The following is a 23437-nucleotide window of genomic DNA, read 5'->3' as shown; positions in this document are numbered from 1 at the left end:
GGTATTTCATTCTCTTCGAGTCCATACAACTATGGTCTCTTATCCCCTTTGAACATCATACAACTATGATGTCTCATTTTCTTGGAATCCGTACAAATATGGTAGTTCATTCTCTTCGAGTCTATACAACTATGGTCTCTTATTCTCTTTGAGCATCACACAAATGTGATGTCTCATTCCTTGGAATCCGTATGAATATAGTATTTCATCCTCTTCAGAATCCATTCGAAAATGGTATCTCATTCTCTCGTTGCCCGTTTGTAAACGGCACCGCAGCGGGATTTCTTATTACATTCCAATTCTAGGATTTCATTTAGGGTCTTGCATTATGTTAAGGTGTGTTGTGTCTAGAGAGTCATTTGTCGATTAAAGCTACGCAAAATGGTTCTGTCATTTTTGCTTTGGTATTCGATGACTACGTCATCTTTACCAAAGAGGGGCATCTGTAGACACCCCATTTTGCTTTGTTTTAATCAACAAAGAAGTTAGTGTTCTTGTTATCAGTCTCTTTCAGTGTTTTCCAGTCCTGTGTCCACTCCTCTTATTTTCTCGATCTTTTTTGTTATTTTTGTCATGTTTTGTGTCGTCCTGATAATTGTTGAGAAAGGTTATTCCCGAGAATCCGAGCAAAAGAGAATTTGGACCCATTCGGTGGGCCCGCATTGAGCATTTATTGAAATTTGGACCGGTTTGGGGTGGGCCCGCATTGAACATTTGCTTAAATTTGGACCAATCAGAGGGCCCGCATGTGGTTTTAATGAAAAATGAGTATTGAGCCTACTTCGATCTAATGCATAAAGATGCCCATCAAGGGAGCGGTCATGATCTCAGAGATGTCGTTTTAACAACCAATTTTGTTGCGACCATCAAGTTGAATTATTCGGATAATTCTCGAAAATAATTTTGAGGCATAACTTTATGAATTATTGGTTTGGATTATCCCATGCGGGTGATATTTGGAGGATACAGGTTGCCCATGCCATGGCCTGCCATAGGGAACGGTTCGGATCAGTCTTTGGGAATAGTTCAAAGGGACGCAATCTAATTTACCTTGTGGCCCATTGTTTAAGTGGTTCGGATCGTATAGAGTTCTAAATGAAAATCTAAGAAGGATTCGGCCGCATTTTAGCTTATCCAATTTCACCCATCAATGGTATGGTTTAGATCTTCCCATGAAAATGGTTTGTGAGCCCAGCCCGTTCTCATTGCGGCCCATCCAATTAAGCGATTCAGATCATCTTATGGAGATAATTTCACGGGTGCAACATATTTACACAGTAGCCCATCAATTGAACGGTTTGGATCCATCTAGGGGATCGCCATTGTTGGGGCAATATGGACCATCAACGGGAGGTTCGGATCATCTTGCGGAATTGGATAAAGGGAGCATCGCTAAACTTACATTTTTCTAGACGTTTGGATCATCCTATGAAAATAATTGGCGGGGCATAGCCAATTCACACTGTAACCTATCAATTGGGCGGTTTAGATCGTACATGGAAATGATTTTCTAAGCACAACCTATCCCGGCAACGGATGGTTTGGATCATTCCAAATGGGCCCCATACATATTCGGTCAGCCCACTCTGGATTATTAGAAAGTGAATATATTGAAATTTGTTGCTTTTCTCTCTTTGCATAATAAGCAAGAAAAAAAAGACATGCATGTATATGCATGGAAATAAATAGCAAGGTGAAATAGAATGTATTGGCTGTCAAAGAAAAAAGAGGAATGAATCGGTGGAGACTTTTGGCAAGCAATGATCTTTCTCCCCATAGGAGGGGAGCTTTATAAAAGAGAAAAAGGAGAGAGGAGGAGGGATAGATAGAGCAAGCTCTGGTGGGTGAAAAAAAAAGAAAAAAAAAGGAGGGGAGGGGCAGCAGCGTGAGAGGGTAGCTCGGTTTTTGGAAAAATAGAAAGAAAGATCTCTATCTCTCCCTCTCTGAAACGGCCGGCGATCTCTCCCTCTCTCAACAGCGAGCCATCTATCCCAACGACAGCCGATTCCCACTCTCTTCTCGCTGCCTCTGTTTTGCTCTCCATCTCCATCCCTCTGTCCTCTCACTCACGGTCTCTCCACTCTCTCCCACCCTCGATCTGCCTCTCTCAGTTTCTCTGCATCTCTCGGATCATCTCATGATCACCCTCTCATCTTCTTCACCTTCACAATACAGGTTTTAACAAAAAAATAAAAAAGAAAAAAACGTAAAAAAACAGAGCATAGCATGCTCTGTTTTTTCGCGTTTCTCTCTCTCTCTCTCTCTCTCTCTCTACTCCTCTCTCCCTCTCTCTCTCTCTCTCACTCTCCCTTGGCCCCTCTCTGTCCATCTCTCAAAACTCACTCTCCCTCTCTGTCGACCTCTTTCTCTAGGTCTCTTTCTCTCTGTCTCTTTCTCTCGGTCTTTCTCTCTCTCTCTCTCTCTCTCTCTCTCTCTCTCTCTCTCTCTCTCTCTCTCTCTCTCTCTCACACAGACACACACACTCTCCCTTGGCCCCTCTCTGTCCATCTCTCAAAACTCACTCTCCCTCTCTGTCGATCTCTTTCTCTCGTTCTCTTTCTCTCTGTCTCTTTCTCTCGGTCTCTCTCTCTCTCTCTCTCTCTCTCTCTTACTCTCTTACTCTCTCTCAGCCTCCCTCTCATCCACCTCATCCCCATCGGCAGTGAGAAGAACAACAAGCAAAATAAAAGAAAAAAAAAACGAAGAAAGAAAGAAAAAGGACGGAGCGGATCGAGTTTCGGCGAGATTTCCGGACTCTGCGGCTCTCGGATTCGGCGAGGATCTTCACCGTAGGTAGGTACACTGTTCTCGGATTTTTTTCAGAATTATTTGGTATATTTTCGGATTTTTGCATGATTTTTAAGCATTTAAAGGAATTTAATTTAATATTAAATGTGTGTGCTTAAAATCATGATCTACATGGGTGTTTCGAATCCGTTTCGTCCCAAAATTTAATACGATGTTCTACTTAAATAGAGTAAAATAACTATCGGATCGGATCGGACATTGGATCAATGGTTTTTTAGAATTTGAGTGAAGAGTAAAATTTTATTTAAAATATTGGCTGAAAATTACGAAATTCGAAAAAATAGCCATCTCCGGATGATCTATTTTTTGGAATTTTAAATTTTTCTTCTGTTAATCACATCAGAACAAGGTTGGAGGATGTTTTCCGGAGTCGTAATTTTCTCGAAAATTGTTTTTTTTTAAATAGAAAACTCTTCAAAAATATCTTTTCGAGGAAGAAAAATAAAATATATATTAAACGAATTCCAAAATTAATGAAATTCCGTGGGAAAATAATATAATGCTGATACATTCTACAATGAAGTTTTGAGAATTTTTGGATTTGGTTTGGTATGTTATTTTATGCTTTCTTTGAAAATTATCAGATTTTGGGTAAATTTTTACAGATAACAGATCACCATTAAAATTCACAAAATTTTTACAGTAGTCTTATATTCTATATTTCTTGTTTCTGTAGAAGTTTCAAGTTCTTTGGACCTTGTTTCATATGGGATGTAGTATTAATTCATAATCTAGGCTGAAAATTGAAAAATCCGAAATTGATAGTAAATAGTTTCTAAAATTCATGAAAATCGTACAGAATGCTATATTTACTCATATCTTATTTCTGTAGAAATTTCATTGAATTTAGATTTCTATTTCTAGTAGTTTCTGTGTTATTTTTGCAATATGATCAATTAATTGTTAAATCAAAATTAAATATGAGCTTGTGGGACCCGATCCCGCGAGAGGGGTGGTGGCGCGAGAGCCGCCACGCACTATCTCTTGGTCTCTCGTACCCACGCGATTGGCGTGTGCCTTTTATTATTAATTTTAATTCATCTTTTATGTGAACTTGGGATCACTAAGGCAATCCGAATTCCACACAAAAGAGACTGACAGAGTCGCCACCTAGATGTGGGATCTAGAACCCATAATTAACCAGAAATCTAGACTCGCTACCTGGTTACAAGAATGGAAGGTATGGGGATTTATCCACCACATGCACCATTCCTGCCCGATAATCGGTCTTCAATTCCAAAAGTTAACTCTTTTAAATTCATTTTTAATGGCTCATTCAACTCTCTGTTAATGTGCTATCTATGTGACATGCATCCTATGATCTAATTTCAATGTGAATCCTAAATGTGTATCTTGATTTCTTAATTGCTTTGGATTCAATCTAAGTGAAAGTTCTCCTAAAATTCTAATTTCATGGAAAATCCTAAGTGATTTGATTGTTTCAACAGTTAGTGATTAGCCCGAGTCCTCAGATGATCTGGTATTCATCCAAAGAAGCCTACGTATCCCCGCCTCCACGAGAATCAAGGCAACGTAGTTCTTCGCGCCTATTCTAAGCTAGGATGCCTAAGACACCTAGACTTCTATCCTAGACTCGATCTAAAAGACCGAACCGGTTATTAAAGTTTCTTGTACGATTATTTAAATTTCAGTGAATTGTGGATTTTATGACACCCTATATGCCCTAACTAAATGCAGATTAGCCCTAAGCTAATGCAGGTGGTTCTTACAACCTATGTCTGACTAGGCTGTATTTCCTACGGAAAACCAAGGGTGGACTAGCGTATCCTACTCTAGTCATCACTCGGCGATATGGATCGCCGACTGACCGGACGGAGGCGCTCCTATAACTCTAGGACAGACATCTAACTCTAAAACAAGCACACAGGAAACAATCAATCAAACAACCTATCAAAAGAAAAACCCTAACTCTAAAATTCTCTATCGAGGAGAAACTCCTAACTCTAGAGGAAGGTCTTTTGAAAACTATATTTTTTTGAAGAAGGTTTAAAACGTTTATTTACAAAAAAAGTTTGGCTGGACTTGGGATGTAAATCCCAAGCTGCACTACGTACCTCGGAAGAGGATCAAGCCAACGTAGTTCGAAACGAACTCTCAAACTACGCTTCTAAAAGAAACACTCACACTTCAGATTTTTTAAGGTTTTTTTATATTTTCAAATGTTTTTGATATTTTTAAAGTTTTCAAATGTTTTTGAGTTTTAAATTTCTAATGTTTTTGGATTTTAAAGCTTTTCCAATGCTCAGGACCTTTAGATGAATTCACTCTTACAGAGAATAAACAAGCATAACCATAAACTAGGGCAAAGCCCTAAAGCAAAAAGGGGAAACCCCAAACAAGCAACTAACGCCTCAAAGAGACGAACCACAACAAGAAAGATAGCGTCCCAAGAAGAGAGAAAACGATCCAAGATCCCAAGCAAGCAAAGCTTTAATAAGACTGAGTTAGCCTCTAATCAAAGCGAAGTAATCAACAACTCTAAAGGAGAAACTCCGAACTAACAACACTAAAGAGGGGAACAAATGAGTCAGAGACTCTCTAATACTACAACTTAGAGGAGGAATGAGTCAAAGACTCCCAAAAAACGCCAACAGAAGAACCAATGAGTCAAAGACTCCCTAGTAATACCACAAAAGAACGAATGAGTCAAAGACTCTCTAATAATACCTACTAAGAAAACGAAGTGAATCAAAGACTCTCTAAAAGAAAAGGAAACACGAGTCAGAGACTCCACTAACAACAACATCACACAAACAAATGAGTCAAAGACTTTTATATGAGGCAAAGCATGCCTCCTATGGGTACACCAATTTCGGCCCAGAATGGCATCCAAGGGAGGGAATCGTGCGCTCTTTCCTTGCGCAATTTAATACTTAGGTTATAGCATCTTATTGCCTGGCAGATCTCAGGATTTCCGTGGACAGTAACCTCGGAGCCAATAACATGTTATAGCTTAAATATCTAAATTGTCAAAGATTGGTTGCAATTGGGATACGATTATGGATGCACTGGCCATTTTTCGAGGGAAATCTAAAGACCCTAAGATTTCTGTTTCAATGGATTAATGAGTTAACATGTGACAGAGATTTAAGGTTCTTTAGAAATTTTCAGATGATTTTCAATTAATTTCGGATTTTCAATGGATTTTATCAATTTTAAACATATGAGTGTTTTTACAAGTGAAACTGTAGCAAACGAATTCGAAATGAATCAAAATTTCTACAGCAGTAAGATGGGTATCCATGCAGCTTACGGGATGAATTTTGTGGATTTGTACATTAAGCTCATATTTAATTTTGATTTAACAACAATAAGACCAGATTGCAAAATAACACAGAAACTACTAGAAATAGAAATCTAAATTCCATGAAATTTCTACATTAGTAAGATATAAGTGAAAATAGCATGCTGTAAGATTTCCATGAATTTAGAAAACTATTTACTATCAGTTTCGGATTTTTTAAATTTCAAACCAGATTATGAATTAACACTACAGCTCATATGAAACAAGATCAAAATCACTTGAAAATTTTACAGAAGCAAGAAGTATAGACTTTAAGACTACTGTAAAAATTTGGAGAATTGTATCTGTGATTTGACATCAGTAACAATTCTCCCAAAATCTGATAATTTTCAAAGAATGCATAAAATAATATACCAAACAAAATCCAAAAATTCTCACAAATTCATGGTAGAATGTATCATTATCATATTATTTTCCCACGAAATTTTATTATTTGTGGAATCTGTTTAGTATATCTTTTAGTTTTCTTTGTTAAAAATCATGCAAAAATCCGAAAATATACCAAATAATTCTAAAAAATTCCGAAAACAGTGTACCTACCTGTGATGAGTTCCTCGCCGAATCCAAGAGCCGAAGAAATCCAAAAATCCGGCCGACGTGCGATCCGCTCCGCTTCCTTCTTTGTTTTTATATTTTCCTCTCTCTCTTTCTCTCTTATTTTCTCTCCCTCTCTTCTTTTTTTTTCTTCTCCTCTTTTTTTTTCTCTTCTTTTTTTTTTTCTCTTCCTTCTCTCCTTTTTTTTTTCTCTCCTCCTTTTCCTTCTCATCACCTCTCTTTATATAGTGAAAAACTTAGTGGAGAGGTGGAAATAAATAATGAGAATGGTGGGTGTGGTGGAGAATAATGGAATATATAATGGTAATGGTGGGAATGGTGGTGGGAATAATGGAATATATAATGGTAATGGTGGGAATGGTGGTGGGGATAATGGAATATATAATGGTAATGGTGGGAATGGTGGTGGGGATAATGGAATATATAATGGTAATGGTGGGAATGGTGGTGAGAATAATGGAATATATAATGGTAATGGAGATAATGATGTTATTTTAAAGGGAAAAATGAAGTTAGTGGAAATGGTAGAGAAAGTTAAGTCATGCTAATGGTGAGTCCCACTTTGTGGGTTCCGCACAAGCGGGTCCCACATCAGCGGGTCCCACACAAGCGGGTCCCACATCACCGGGTCCCACACAAACGGGTCCCACACCAGCGGGTCCCACATCAGCGGGTCCCACACAAACGGGTCCCACACTAGCGGGTCCCACACAAACGGGTCCCACACCAGCGGGTCTCACATTCTCTTTTGCTCGGATTCTCATGAATAACCCTTCTCAATACTCAACGGAAAAATACGAAACATGACGGAAACAACCAAAAATATTTAGAAATGTAACAAACGGACGCGGGAAGGAAGGACATTGGAAAACCGATGGAAAAACCCTAATTTCTTAAGGCAGAGCAAAATGGGGTGTCTACACGCCCAAGCATAGCGAACTTGGGTCCGGTCAAAATGGGGTGTCTACAGATGCCCCTCTTTGGCAAAGCCTGTGTAACACGCGAATGGCAAAGCTGAACAGACGACACATTTTGGCTGACCCGAAAGCAAAGCAATTTTTTGGGTTTTCGGGTTCTAAGGATGGTATTCACAAGGGCACACAACAAAGTAACATTAAGAGACTCATAAACAACAAGCAAATGGGAGATAACCTCTCACCGACCCATAACTCGGCAATCACGACATCTCAGTGAGATGGCTTCTCTCTAATACTCACAACTCAACTATTTAAATCAATACGCAAAGACTCTATTAAAGCAAACACAAACATACTCTTTTATAACAAAGCTTTTAAGAAAACGAACCCAATGAAATTACCTCAAAGAAAGCAGACCACTATCGATGCAGACGTAAATCAACCCTTCAAAGAATATCAAATCAAATTACTCAAAGAGTATGTAACACTCATAGAGTCTCAAATCAATCACTCAGAGAGCTTCAAACACACAGAAATCTTTATACTCAAAGAGCCTCAACTACCCGAAGAGTCTGTAATACTCAAAGGGCCTTAACTACTCAAAGAGTCTCAAATTAACGCGAAACATTTATACTCAAAGAGTCTCAACTACCCGAAGAGTCTGTAACACTCGAAGGGTCTCAACTACTCAAAGAGTCTCAAATCAACACAAAACATTTATACTCAAAGAGTCTCAACTACTCGAAGAGTCTGCAACACTCGAAGGGTCTCAACTACTCAAAGAGTCTCAAATCAACACAAAACACATTTATACTCAAAGAGCCTCAACTACCCGAAGAGTCTGCAACACTCGAAGGGTCTCAACTACTCAAAGAGTCTCAAATCAACACAAAACACATTTATACTCAAAGAGCCTCAATTACCCGAAGAGTCTGCAACACTCGAAGGGTCTCAACTACTCAAAGAGTCTCACAAAACATTTATACTCAAAGAGTCTCAACTACCCGAAGAATCTGTAACACTCGAAGGGTCTCAACTACTCAAAGAGTCTCAAATCAACACCAAACATTTATACTCAAAGAGTCTCAATTACCCGAAGAGTCTGTAACACTCGAAGGGTCTCAACTACTCAAAGAGTCTCAAATCAACACAAAACATTTAATACTCAAAGAGTCTCAACTACCCGAAGAGTCTGTAACACTCGAAGGGTCTCAACTACTCAAAGAGTCTCAAATCAACACAAAACATTTATACTCAAAGAGTCTCAACTACCCGAAGAGTCTGTAACACTCGAAGGGTCTTAACTACTCAAAGAGTCTCACATCAACAAAGGAATTGCTAAATTATCTCATAAGACCCCAGATTTATATGCCCGTGGTGTAACACGGTTCCATATAAATCCAGATTTGTATGCCCGTCATGCAACACGGATCCATACAAACCCCCTCGCAGGTATGCCTGACTCCCAACTTGTTAGGTAGGGACACACTGCGGACACTTAAAAAGTCTCAAATGTCACACTCAAAGAGTCATTCTTATTATTTTTTTTTATTTTTTATTTTATTTTATTTTTTATTTTTAGAGATTGAAGCTTTACCAAAGCAACACGAGCCAAATACTCGACAGGAGAGCTTGAACAAAAAGAGCGTGTTCAAACTCTCTAGTCTCTATTTGAGGAGAATGTCCATTTCAAATATCAATGTGTATTTGACATCTTTTATGACGTGAGTCATAAAAGATGCCCCTAGTATGATTACTTCCATAACAAAATTCATTTGGAGAGCAACACAAGAAAAATGGGCCAAAGGCTTTCATTAATGTACACTTGGGGTTACAAACTTTTCTGATGAACACTTGGGCTTATAAGGCTCTTAAAAATACAAGAACATGGTTCTGCTCAAAATCCTGCTTCATCACTACCATCTGCTAATGCTGGAATTGGGCTGAAAGCCTATCAACCTCTGAATTGCTCTGCTTTGCACTTGTTCACAGGGGCCATAAATTCTCTGCTTCTCTGAGAGTTCTGCTTTCCCTCCTCTCTCTTTTTTTTTTTTGCCACCCCGGCTTAGGGAGGAACAGGACTCTGAAGAATTGAACTCGACTTGACAAAGGAAAGACTTTGACAAACAACGAACGAGGACATTGACGGACACCTGACTCAAATACCAAGATAGACTGAAATCTGCTTCTTAGTCTGATAGGGTTTTTTTTTTAAACAAAAAAAATGGTAAAAGCCACTCTCTTAGAGTCTTTTGAATACCGTGTTTAAAGGTGTTTCAACCCTCTTTTCAGGATTTCTGCCATGGTTATCCTCCCTTCAGATTGCTCGATTTCAACTTCTCTGGCTCAAAGAGTACCAAAAGAAGTCTTGATGGTGCTTACTTAGACTTTGAGAAGGTGTCAGAGAAAATCGAAAGTTTAGCTGGCTTTTTAAAGCCTTGTCCTCTCTCCATGAAGTCACTGCCATGACCAAATCGCCTTTTCAGGTTTTCGATTCGGCGGACCATATGCCTTAATTTTTGCCTGGACTGTCTGCCCTTGCAGATTTTCCATCCAGCAGGCTCAGCACCCTGATTTTTGCCTAAGCCGCCCTTTCGGGTTTTCAGCTTAGCGGGTGAATGACCCTAACTTTTGCCTAGACCGCCCTTGCGGGTTTTCAGTCTAGCGGGTCTAAGACTCCATCATTTTTCTTTCTTTCTGTTTCTCTACAAACCTGGGCCTGAGTATACCAGAAGGACTTTCGGGTGGGCTTAGGTTCAAACCGGTTAGACTTTGGTATGTTTGCATGTATCTGGACCGAATCTGGATCCTCCAGACTGCCTACGTATCCTTAAAGAAATTGGGAATCAGGTCACGCGTAGTTCGGGTTTAAAATCTTTTATGACGAAAGTCATAAAAGATGCCCCTGGTTTAAGTTTAACAAAGAAATTTTGATTTTGCTTTTGGCTCACAGGTTTTTTTAGCGGAAAGGGGTTTCATTATTCATTTTTTTCTAGGCCCAACGGGTTTGCAAATAGTTTAAAACATTTGGGTATTGGCTTGAAGCTCAAATCGTCCAAGGATGGCCTCCTGGTGTACTTAAGCATAATATTTTTTTAATTGATCCAGGTTTGTAGGTTCATTTAATTTTTCTCCATTTTCATTGAGCAGTCTTACGGCTTTTCCAGGCAGGACTTCATCAACAATGTAAGGACCAGACCAGTTTGGCCTGAACTTTCCTCTTGGGTCAAATACCGGTGCCCTGTAGGACTTCAATACAAGATCTCCAGGCTTCAAATCTCGGACACGAACCTTCTTATTGAAAGCTCTCTCAATCCGTCTCTGATATCCTTGGATATGATATAAGGCTCTCAGCCTCTTCTCATCTATCATCTGTAGCTCATTGTGTCTGGCCTTCGCCCATTCTGACTCTGGCAGATCGGCCTCCACCATCACTCTCAAAGAGGGGATTCTTAACTCAACAGGGAGAACAGCCTCCATTCCGTACACCAAAGAATACGGAGTCACGCCTGTTGAAGACCTGATCGATGTTCTATAAGCCCATAAGGCATAAGGAAGTTTGTTCGACCAGTCCTTATATGTCTCAGTCATCTTACTGATAATGACTTTGATGTTCTTATTTGCTGCTTCAACGGCCCCATTCGTCTGCGGCCTGTAAGGAGACGACTTGTGATGCCTTATCCTGAACTCTTCACACAGGTGTAACACTTCTTTCTTGAAATGTGATCCATTATCTGAAATCAACTCGTGAGGTACTCCGTATCTGCAAATTATATTGGTACGGATGAACTTCGCAACTGTGTTCGAAGTGATGGAAGCATAAGATGCAGCCTCTATCCACTTTGTGAAATAATCAATAGCCACCAGAATGTACTCATGTCCGCTCGAGGATCTCGGATAAATCTTCCCAATGATGTCTATTCCCCATACCGAAAACGGCCACGGCGAAGTCAGGGAGTGCAACTCCGAAGGAGGAACATGAATAAGATTCGCATAGACTTGACACTTATGGCATTTTCTTACAAATGCGAAGCAGTCTGTTTCCATTGTAGGCCAATAGAATCCAAGTCTAAGGATCTTTCTAGATAGCATCTTCCCGTTCATATGAGGTCCACAAACACCCTCATGAGTCTGCTCAATAAGTTCTGCAGCTTTATCTTCATCAACACAAAGGAGTTGTATGCCATCAAATGACCTTCTATATAGCTCTTCACCGCAAATGATGAAATTCGCAGATAACTTCTGGAGAGTTTTCCTTTCCTTGCTTGAAGCTTCCGGAGGATGACCCTTGCCTGAAATGAGGTTTCTGATATCTGTGTACCAAGGCTTCCCATCTGGACATCTAGCTGAAATCTCTATAGCATTTACGTGCGCAGGGGCCCATTGCAGTCTGATGGCTAACGGTTGAACTTCCATTGTAGCGGAGATATCTAACATCGAGGCTAAAGTGGCCAAAGCATCAGCAAAATGATTTCTGGTCCTTGATAAGTGAGTAAATGTGACGCTCTTGAATTTTTGGACTAGAGATTCCAAATACATATTATAAGGGATCAATCTATCTTCTCGAGTTTTCCATTGCCCATTAATCTGGTAAATGATCAGGATGGAATCCCCGAACACATCAATATCTTGAATCTGCAATGCTAAGGCTGCTTCAAGTCCGGCAATACAGGCTTCGTACTCTGCCATGTTGTTGGTGCACTCGAACTGCAACTTGATGGAGATAGGAATGTATTCTTTCTTCGGAGAGACCAAGACTGCACCTACTCCTTGCCCACGACTGTTTACGGCTCCATCAAAGTACATTAACCACTTGGTACTGAGAACCTCTTCTTCTTCGATATCCATAATTTCTTCATCAGGGAATTCGGCTCTTAGAACAGCATTCTCCTCAACTGGAGCATCGGCCAATTGTTCAGCTATAACCCGCCCCTTAACTGATTTCTGAGTGACATAACTGATGTCGAACTCAGACAATAACAATAACCACCTTGCAGTCCTTCCTGTAAGGGCAGGTTTCTCAAACAAGTACTTTAGAGGGTCCATTCGTGAAAGCAGAAGAACCTTGTTTGAAAGCAAATAATGTCTAAGCCTCTGGGTTGCCCAAACTAATGCGAGACAAGTCTTCTCCAAAACAGTGTATTTTAATTCATACTCTAGCATCTTCTTGCTGATGTAGTAAATGGGTCTTTCTTTCTTAGACTCAAGATCCTGCTGAGCAAGCATGCAACCCATCGCTGTATCCGTGATAGATAAGTACAACAGCAACGGCTGGCCTGGAATAACTGGTGAAAGAACAGGGGGCAAGGATAGGCATTGCTTAACCTTTTCAAAAGCCTCCTGACACTCTTCATTCCACTTCTTCGAGGAATTCTTCTTCAGAAGCTTGAAAATGGGTTCACATGTCATCGTCAGATGTGCTATGAACCGTCTCAGATACTGAACTTTGCCAAGGAAACCTCTGATCTGCCTTTCTGTCTTCGGCGGCTGCATTTCTTGAATCGCCTTGATCTTCTGCGGGTCCACTTCAATCCCTCTTTCGCTGACCATAAACCCCAAGAGTTTCCCTGACGTAACGCCAAATACACATTTACTCGGGTTCAGACGAAGCTGATACTTCCTGATCCGCTCAAAAAACTTTCTCAGGGCAACAGTGTGCTCAGGCCGAGTCTTCCCCTTTACGATCATGTCATCAACGTAAACTTCAACCTCTTTGTGAATCATATCATGAAGAAGAGTCGTGGCGGCTCTCTGATATGTAGCACCAGCATTTTTCAAGCCAAACGGCATCACTCTGTAGCAATATGTACCCCACTGAGTGATGAACGCTGTCTTCAACATGTCTTCAGGTGCCATTTTAATCTGATTGTACCCTGAGAATCCATCCATAAAGGATAAAAGAGCATGCCCAGCAGTGTTATCCACCAGGAGATCAATGCTTGGAAGAGGAAAGTCATCTTTAGGACTTGCTTTGTTTAAATCTCTAAAATCAACACACATTCTGACTTTCCCGTCCTTTTTGGGCACCGGTACTATGTTAGCGAGCCATTCAGGATATTCCACCACCTGGATGAATTTTACTTCTAACAATTTCTTCACTTCTTCATAGACTTTCAACTCCCATTCTGTTTTGAGCTTTCGGAGTTTTTGCTTCTTTGGCTTAGCACCAAGGATTAAGGGTAATCTGTGCTGGACGATTTCCTCACTTAATCCTGGCATATCATCGTAAGACCAAGCAAAAACTTCTTTGAACTCTTTAAGCAGGGTGATCAATTCCTCGCGTTCTTCAGGGGATAAAGTTTTGCCAATCTTTATTTCCTTAATTGAGGTTTCATCACCAATATTCACAGTTTCAACTTCCTCATCAAGTGGTTTTGCTCGGTGACTCTCCTCCTGTTGGATCATATGTCTGATTTCAGGGGGAGTTTTGTCGGCATCCTCATCAGAGGGGGAGTCTTGATTGTTATTATTAAGATTATCAGATTTTATAGCAGATTCAGCAGATGAAATAGAGACAGGAATGTACTCAAAAGAAGAATCCTTCATTTCATTGGAATTTGAATCATATACATCAACAGACGAATTACCCTCATCGGGGGGTACAATGAACTTTGGACTCATTTTTACAGACTCGATGGAAATGTTGACACCTGCGTCAACTGACTCAGAACTATAAAAGGAAACAGCAACAGATGCTTTATTATGAACAGACTCCAACTCAATCTCGCTTGAAAAGGAAGAAACGTCGCCGATCTCAGGTGAATGGTCCTCTATGGTACCTGCATCAAAAGACTCATTAGAAGATATAGACTCTGAATCAAACCCGGAGACTGACACGTATTTATGGACGACTGACTCTTCTGAAGGGATTCGTTTGTACTGGAAAATAACCTGGGGTAGGACTTGAGAAGTCCAGTTAGTCAGAGGTTCCTCAGCCGGGGTGATAAGACGAGTTGGGTCAAGTATCAGCGGGCTCCTGCCAATCACGGCCACAGTCTGTGACCCTTCTTGGAAAAGTGAATTCAGAAGACTCGGCTCTATGTGCTCTGTCCAATCAGCCTCAGACTCTGTCTCTACAATCTGCATACCCACTGGCTCATCTTCTAGCTCAAGATCGAAGAAAATCTCAAACCCCGGAAGCATCTGACCTGTGCTCTCATCCAACCAAAACTCTGCAAAGCCACAGAAAGGAAAGGCTGCGCCTTCTTTTCGGAATCGACCGTTCATTTTCAAATCAATGGGTGCCATTGGTAGCCTCAAGCCCCGACGACGGTTTTCTGCCCATTTCAGCATCAACTGCTTCATCTCTACAATTTCCTTCTTTGTAGGCTTGTAACCCAGTCCGAACAAACCATTGAATGTTTTGAACACAGGAAACTCGGTCAAACCTTGATGATATTTGCCTAACCCGGCGCCTGGCATATAGCCCTGTCGGCGAATCATTCTGATGACATTCGAATTCGTACTGGTCAGGAAACAAATTTCCTCATTCAAAGCCTCTTTGAAAGTGATCGTAGTTACCTCTAGTGAAAACCCCGTCAAATTGACATCTTTGGATCTTTCCCCAGTTATGTCCGGAGTGATCTGCCCTATCTCGAGATCAGGATCCCCCTTTACTGTTATCACTCTGTTCCTGCGAATGAACTTCAGTTTTTGGTGGAGAGTAGACGGAACAACCCCGACCTTGTGCATCCAAGGACGGCCAAGCAACAGTAAGAATGAAGCCTTAATATCTAAGACTTGAAATTCTACCTCAAAGTCTTCTCCGCCAATCTGTATCTCAGTGACCAAAGTCCCGATTACATCTCGGCGAGTGCCATCATATGCTAGAATACCCTGCTCGGATGGAATAAAATTCTCAGGACTGAACCCCAGGGTTGCTGCGGTGCTTAATGGGCAAACATTCAGTGCAGAGCCGTTGTCAACCAACACCTCTGGCACCTTCTTCTTGTTACAGAAGACTGTGATTTTAAGAGGCTTAGTATGGTCTCGGCCCTCAGGAGGTAAATCGTCATCAGCGAATGACAATGTTTTCGCAGCTCTGGCCATGGCTACGAGACTGACAAGCTCGTCAGGTGAGGTATTAACAGAAACTTGTGCTGCATTAAGCTCTTGAAGGACTAGCTTTCTGTGCTTCGATGAGGCCATTAGTAAACCCCATACCGAGATATTAGCCTGAGTCTTCTTCAGCTGCTTTAACAGGCTCTCATCTTCTTCGTCTGCGCTCACTTTATTCTGCCTCTGATTTTCTGAGTTTCTTGCAACCCCTGCCGGGTTTTCTACACTCAATTCTGGTGGTTTGAACACTCGCCCACCTCGGGTCATGTGACGCATCTCGTTACACTGATCATCCAGCAATAGCAGTTCGTCTTCGTCCGTTCTGAAAACATAAGGTGCATTACTGACATCCTCTTCAAAGTCCTCCATCCTTAGAACATAGGTGGCTTCCTTTGCTTCTTCCAGACCAACATTCTGAAGCACATATGAGTGGGCTGAAGATGACTCAGCGAGTTCAGCATCGTCAAACGACAGCACATAAGGTTCTTTTTCTCTGAATTCTCTGAGCTCTTCATCGTCAAAGTTCAAAACATATGTTTTATCAGATGTAATAGCGCAAATGAGAGCAGAGGGATCAAGGATGGGCTCATCTACAAAGATAGCGTTTGTAGTGGGAGGAGCAACAGCACGGTGGTTGGGGAGAGGATTCTGAGTGATATTCGGCCTTTCAACTGCAAGCTCATCTTTATCGATCATGTTCTGAATCGCGTGCTTCAAGGCCAAACAGTTCTCAGTCATGTGTCCCGGGCCCCTGTGATATTCACAGTATTGATCCCTTCTCCAGTTTCCGGGCAGCGGATTAGGTACAGGTTTGACATCCGGAAGTCTGATCTTCTTGTCTCTGATCAACTTCTTAAGTATCATGGGCAGTGGAAATGGTAATGGGTCAAACTGCCTGAACTGCTTCGTCACCATTGGTCTAACAACTTCATCAACAGGCTTGGCCACTGGTCTGGTATAACTGACTGCTTGTACTTCCTTCGGTTGGATCATAGGCCTCTTCCCCTCTCGGACATCAGATAGCGTTTTGGCTCGGAGGCCCTTAGCAATAGCATCCTCGATCTGGGTGCCGGTCTTAATCAAATGATCGAAATTCTGATAGTGCTGCGGCGCCATGAAGTGAAAGTACTGCGGGGACAAGCTCTTGAGGACCAACTTTATCTGGTCTTCCTCTGACATTCTATGGCTCAGTTGGGCAGACTTGCGCCTCCAGCGCCTAATGAAAGATGTGAATGTCTCCTGAGGATTCTGCTTCAACAGCTTCAGATCTCTTTTAGTGACCTCGATCCCTTCCTCCATGGAGAATTGTTCTACGAATCGGTTAGAGATTTCTTCTAATGTCCTAATCTCTTCTGGTTTCAACCTCAAAAACCATCTTTTGGCTACCCCTATAAGAGACATAGGAAACAAATGAGCCATCTGCTCTCGACTTAAGCCATGCTGCTGGGAAAGAGTGATGAACCATCTGACGTGGTTTCTCGGACACCCAGTTCCATCATATTTGTCATAGTCTGGTGCCTTGAACTTAGGCGGGAATATGGCATTAGGGGACATCAGAAATTCAGAAATATCGAATCCCTTGGACGCTTGAACCTTCATGCTCTCAATGTCACGAGCCATCTTCTCATACTTATCGAACAACTCATTCTCCTTGTTAACCGGAGGGACAAAGTATTCCCCAGCATATTGCTCATCTTTTAGATCGATCTCTACGGGAGAGATGACTGGTCTGGTGAGGTTAGGAGATGTGGCCGGAGGAGGCTGAATGGCGGGATCTTTAGAAGTAGAGACCTTTTGAGTACTCTGGTCTTTTAGATGAGTCACCTCATCTTTCAACCCTGCTATATCTCGACACATATTTCTCAACATTTCCTGTATAGTTATCATGGGGTCCACTGGATCATTAGCCATTTGGTTGACTTCAAAAGAACCTGACAACTCTGGTGAAGATGGTAAAGGTGCTGTTGGTGACACAGTGGGATCAAAGTGACGAACAAGTCTAGATATTGAGGTAGGTCTAGACCAGGTAGGTTTAGCTTGGGTGCCCTTTTTTGAAGCGATGGTTGCTATCTTTCAGAATCCTGATTGGAAGTTAACATACTAGATCAATAATCATGAGATAAAGATTCTGAACAAATAGAGAAAAGAGTAATCTTGAAATACATCAACGGGTATGTTAATTTGGAAAGAATCCTCAATCTATTCCTTAAGGTGTTCTTTGGGTATAACCGTTCTTCTTTTGGGAATGAAAGAGTCAGGAACGATAAACATCCCTAATCAAAATAAGTTTCGATCTCAGCAACGATCATGCACTCAAAGAATACAGGTGAGATCAAACTTTTTCATCAATGATTTCGATATGATCCAGGGGTAAAAGATATATGATAAACATGGATCAATCAATGGCTCAGATAATAGACCATGGCCATAAGAATGACAAAAGTCGGGTCAAGGACCAGATCTAAAATCTGAATGATGGATATCAACAACAAGATGAGATCAAGATGAGATGAGATAGCATAAGATTGCTTTCAACAGATGGATCATGAATGACTAATCCTATGAGATCTTTGGAAATGAATGGGATTTACATCCTAACCCCAAAGGAAAAGTTTTTTTAATTTTCGCACATTTTATCAGTGTTACCTGAAGGCATCAACCCTAACCCTAATCTAGCGGAGTGGAGAGAGGATCTCGACTCATGACTTTGTTTGTGTACCTAGGACCGATCGTAGCCATTGAAAGATGGACTACGGCCTAATCTAGACACAAATGGGTAGGATATCCTAAACTAGGCTCACACACACAATTGGGTAAGATATCCTAAACTAGGCTCACACACGTGATGCACATGTGTTCGTATACTACATGCATGTGTGGGTTAATCTAGGGGTAAGGCCAAGAGTTCCCTTAGCGCGAATCCATGTTCGATATACTGTACCAGTGTCCGGCGTATCAGTACGTGAACAAGAGATCCGTTTACGTACCATAAAGGTACTAGGCTAAGGGTGGAATGCTTCTCTAGCACAGAGGCACCAGGTGATGAAATCCCAGTCAACCATGCTAGATAACACTCCGGGTTCCTAAAATAGGACGTGTGTGCATGTGAGATGCAGGGGTTTAGATGAAAGTGATGTAAGTGTGTGCAATAAGTTCGCGCAATCTATGATGCCTTCAGGTTTTGTTAGATTAAGTTTGAGTAAATGTGATGAGAAAATAAAGCATACAAACTAATCTAACAAGCATAAAAGAGATAGAGTTTTCATGAGCCAGTTGAAATAGATTCAAATGAGTTATCCTTTGGAATTGTAATGAAGTTAGGTGGTCCCCAGCAGAGTCGCCAGTCTGTGGGACCCGATCCCGCGAGAGGGGTGGTGGCGCGAGAGCCGCCACGCACTATCTCTTGGTCTCTCGTACCCACGCGATTGGCGTGTGCCTTTTATTATTAATTTTAATTCATCTTTTATGTGAACTTGGGATCACTAAGGCAATCCGAATTCCACACAAAAGAGACTGACAGAGTCGCCACCTAGATGTGGGATCTAGAACCCATAATTAACCAGAAATCTAGACTCGCTACCTGGTTACAAGAATGGAAGGTATGGGGATTTATCCACCACATGCACCATTCCTGCCCGATAATCGGTCTTCAATTCCAAAAGTTAACTCTTTTAAATTCATTTTTAATGGCTCATTCAACTCTCTGTTAATGTGCTATCTATGTGACATGCATCCTATGATCTAATTTCAATGTGAATCCTAAATGTGTATCTTGATTTCTTAATTGCTTTGGATTCAATCTAAGTGAAAGTTCTCCTAAAATTCTAATTTCATGGAAAATCCTAAGTGATTTGATTGTTTCAACAGTTTTAAAAGTGATTAGCCCGAGTCCTCAGATGATCTGGTATTCATCCAAAGAAGCCTACGTATCCCCGCCTCCACGAGAATCAAGGCAACGTAGTTCTTCGCGCCTATTCTAAGCTAGGATGCCTAAGACACCTAGACTTCTATCCTAGACTCGATCTAAAAGACCGAACCGGTTATTAAAGTTTCTTGTACGATTATTTAAATTTCAGTGAATTGTGGATTTTATGACACCCTATATGCCCTAACTAAATGCAGATTAGCCCTAAGCTAATGCAGGTGGTTCTTACAACCTATGTCTGACTAGGCTGTATTTCCTACGGAAAACCAAGGGTGGACTAGCGTATCCTACTCTAGTCATCACTCGGCGATATGGATCGCCGACTGACCGGACGGAGGCGCTCCTATAACTCTAGGACAGACATCTAACTCTAAAACAAGCACACAGGAAACAATCAATCAAACAACCTATCAAAAGAAAAACCCTAACTCTAAAATTCTCTATCGAGGAGAAACTCCTAACTCTAGAGGAAGGTCTTTTGAAAACTATATTTTTTTGAAGAAGGTTTAAAACGTTTATTTACAAAAAAAGTTTGGCTGGACTTGGGATGTAAATCCCAAGCTGCACTACGTACCTCGGAAGAGGATCAAGCCAACGTAGTTCGAAACGAACTCTCAAACTACGCTTCTAAAAGAAACACTCACACTTCAGATTTTTTAAGGTTTTTTTATATTTTCAAATGTTTTTGATATTTTTAAAGTTTTCAAATGTTTTTGAGTTTTAAATTTCTAATGTTTTTGGATTTTAAAGCTTTTCCAATGCTCAGGACCTTTAGATGAATTCACTCTTACAGAGAATAAACAAGCATAACCATAAACTAGGGCAAAGCCCTAAAGCAAAAAGGGGAAACCCCAAACAAGCAACTAACGCCTCAAAGAGACGAACCACAACAAGAAAGATAGCGTCCCAAGAAGAGAGAAAACGATCCAAGATCCCAAGCAAGCAAAGCTTTAATAAGACTGAGTTAGCCTCTAATCAAAGCGAAGTAATCAACAACTCTAAAGGAGAAACTCCGAACTAACAACACTAAAGAGGGGAACAAATGAGTCAGAGACTCTCTAATACTACAACTTAGAGGAGGAATGAGTCAAAGACTCCCAAAAAACGCCAACAGAAGAACCAATGAGTCAAAGACTCCCTAGTAATACCACAAAAGAACGAATGAGTCAAAGACTCTCTAATAATACCTACTAAGAAAACGAAGTGAATCAAAGACTCTCTAAAAGAAAAGGAAACACGAGTCAGAGACTCCACTAACAACAACATCACACAAACAAATGAGTCAAAGACTTTTATATGAGGCAAAGCATGCCTCCTATGGGTACACCAATTTCGGCCCAGAATGGCATCCAAGGGAGGGAATCGTGCGCTCTTTCCTTGCGCAATTTAATACTTAGGTTATAGCATCTTATTGCCTGGCAGATCTCAGGATTTCCGTGGACAGTAACCTCGGAGCCAATAACATGTTATAGCTTAAATATCTAAATTGTCAAAGATTGGTTGCAATTGGGATACGATTATGGATGCACTGGCCATTTTTCGAGGGAAATCTAAAGACCCTAAGATTTCTGTTTCAATGGATTAATGAGTTAACATGTGACAGAGATTTAAGGTTCTTTAGAAATTTTCAGATGATTTTCAATTAATTTCGGATTTTCAATGGATTTTATCAATTTTAAACATATGAGTGTTTTTACAAGTGAAACTGTAGCAAACGAATTCGAAATGAATCAAAATTTCTACAGCAGTAAGATGGGTATCCATGCAGCTTACGGGATGAATTTTGTGGATTTGTACATTAAGCTCATATTTAATTTTGATTTAACAACAATAAGACCAGATTGCAAAATAACACAGAAACTACTAGAAATAGAAATCTAAATTCCATGAAATTTCTACATTAGTAAGATATAAGTGAAAATAGCATGCTGTAAGATTTCCATGAATTTAGAAAACTATTTACTATCAGTTTCGGATTTTTTAAATTTCAAACCAGATTATGAATTAACACTACAGCTCATATGAAACAAGATCAAAATCACTTGAAAATTTTACAGAAGCAAGAAGTATAGACTTTAAGACTACTGTAAAAATTTGGAGAATTGTATCTGTGATTTGACATCAGTAACAATTCTCCCAAAATCTGATAATTTTCAAAGAATGCATAAAATAATATACCAAACAAAATCCAAAAATTCTCACAAATTCATGGTAGAATGTATCATTATCATATTATTTTCCCACGAAATTTTATTATTTGTGGAATCTGTTTAGTATATCTTTTAGTTTTCTTTGTTAAAAATCATGCAAAAATCCGAAAATATACCAAATAATTCTAAAAAATTCCGAAAACAGTGTACCTACCTGTGATGAGTTCCTCGCCGAATCCAAGAGCCGAAGAAATCCAAAAATCCGGCCGACGTGCGATCCGCTCCGCTTCCTTCTTTGTTTTTATATTTTCCTCTCTCTCTTTCTCTCTTATTTTCTCTCCCTCTCTTCTTTTTTTTTTCTTCTCCTCTTTTTTTTTCTCTTCTTTTTTTTTTTCTCTTCCTTCTCTCCTTTTTTTTTTCTCTCCTCCTTTTCCTTCTCATCACCTCTCTTTATATAGTGAAAAACTTAGTGGAGAGGTGGAAATAAATAATGAGAATGGTGGGTGTGGTGGAGAATAATGGAATATATAATGGTAATGGTGGGAATGGTGGTGGGAATAATGGAATATATAATGGTAATGGTGGGAATGGTGGTGGGGATAATGGAATATATAATGGTAATGGTGGGAATGGTGGTGGGGATAATGGAATATATAATGGTAATGGTGGGAATGGTGGTGAGAATAATGGAATATATAATGGTAATGGAGATAATGATGTTATTTTAAAGGGAAAAATGAAGTTAGTGGAAATGGTAGAGAAAGTTAAGTCATGCTAATGGTGAGTCCCACTTTGTGGGTTCCGCACAAGCGGGTCCCACATCAGCGGGTCCCACACAAGCGGGTCCCACATCACCGGGTCCCACACAAACGGGTCCCACACCAGCGGGTCCCACATCAGCGGGTCCCACACAAACGGGTCCCACACTAGCGGGTCCCACACAAACGGGTCCCACACCAGCGGGTCTCACATTCTCTTTTGCTCGGATTCTCATGAATAACCCTTCTCAATACTCAACGGAAAAATACGAAACATGACGGAAACAACCAAAAATATTTAGAAATGTAACAAACGGACGCGGGAAGGAAGGACATTGGAAAACCGATGGAAAAACCCTAATTTCTTAAGGCAGAGCAAAATGGGGTGTCTACACGCCCAAGCATAGCGAACTTGGGTCCGGTCAAAATGGGGTGTCTACAGAGCTTAATGTAAAAATCTACAAAACTCTTCCAGTAAGCTATATTCCATCATATCTTGCTGCTGTAAAAGTTTCAACTAGTTTCGAATTTTTTTGCAATAATTTCACTTCTAAAATCACTCATATGTTTAAAATTGATAAAATCCATTAAAAATTCGAAATTAATTAAAAAATCATCATAAAGTTTCTAAAGAACCTTGAATTTTTGTCACACGATCACTCCTTAAACCATTAAAACAGAAATCTTAGGATTCTTAGATTCCCCTGGAAAAATGGCCAGTGCATCCATAATCGTATCTCAATTGCAACCGATCTTTGACAATTTGAATATTTAAGCTATAGCATGTTGTTGGCTCCGAGGTTACTGTCCACGGAAATCCTGAGATATGCCAGGCAATAAGATGCTATAACCTAAGTATTAAATTGCACAAGGAAAGAGCGCATGATTCCCTTCCTTGGATGCCATTCGAGGCCAAAATTGGTGAACCCTAGAACCATTGG

General features: G+C 40.5%; 1 protein-coding gene across 1 annotated transcript; it reads right to left on the bottom strand.

Moving 5' to 3' along the window:
* Positions 1 to 2141: 2141 nt before the first annotated feature.
* On the bottom strand, positions 2142 to 22917 carry LOC143890544 (uncharacterized). Its single transcript, XM_077395278.1, has 6 exons — positions 21953 to 22917; positions 15806 to 17744; positions 14994 to 15238; positions 14593 to 14777; positions 14122 to 14496; positions 2142 to 2162 (listed from the first exon to the last, which is right to left on the bottom strand). The coding sequence occupies exons 2-6, from the start codon at positions 17572 to 17574 to the stop codon at positions 2142 to 2144; spliced, it is 2595 nt and encodes an 864-aa protein (XP_077251393.1). The 5' UTR covers positions 17575 to 17744; positions 21953 to 22917.
* Positions 22918 to 23437: the final 520 nt, after the last annotated feature.

This window comes from Tasmannia lanceolata, unplaced genomic scaffold (genome assembly GCF_043159265.1).
Source record: "Tasmannia lanceolata isolate RefF3 unplaced genomic scaffold, GAP_Taslan_0.1 ptg000013l, whole genome shotgun sequence".
Taxonomy (NCBI): Eukaryota; Viridiplantae; Streptophyta; class Magnoliopsida; order Canellales; family Winteraceae; genus Tasmannia; species Tasmannia lanceolata.
The sequence above is the reverse complement of the archived record's forward strand: the minus strand, read 5'-3'. Positions and strand labels throughout refer to the sequence as shown.

Bases quoted from the DNA above. Each gene is read 5' to 3' on its own strand.
- LOC143890544 (XM_077395278.1), bottom strand. From the start codon at position 17,574: ATGGCTAATGATCCAGTGGACCCCATGATAACTATACAGGAAATGTTG. The intron at 14,778-14,993 runs GTTTGACCGAGT...GTGGCTTTGCAG, and splicing joins GTTAGGCAAATATCATCAAG to AGTTTTGGTTGGATGAGAGC. The intron at 2,163-14,121 runs GTCTCTATTTCA...TGTATTGTGAAG, and splicing joins CTTCTTTTGAGTACATTCCT to GTGAAGAAGATGAGAGGGTG.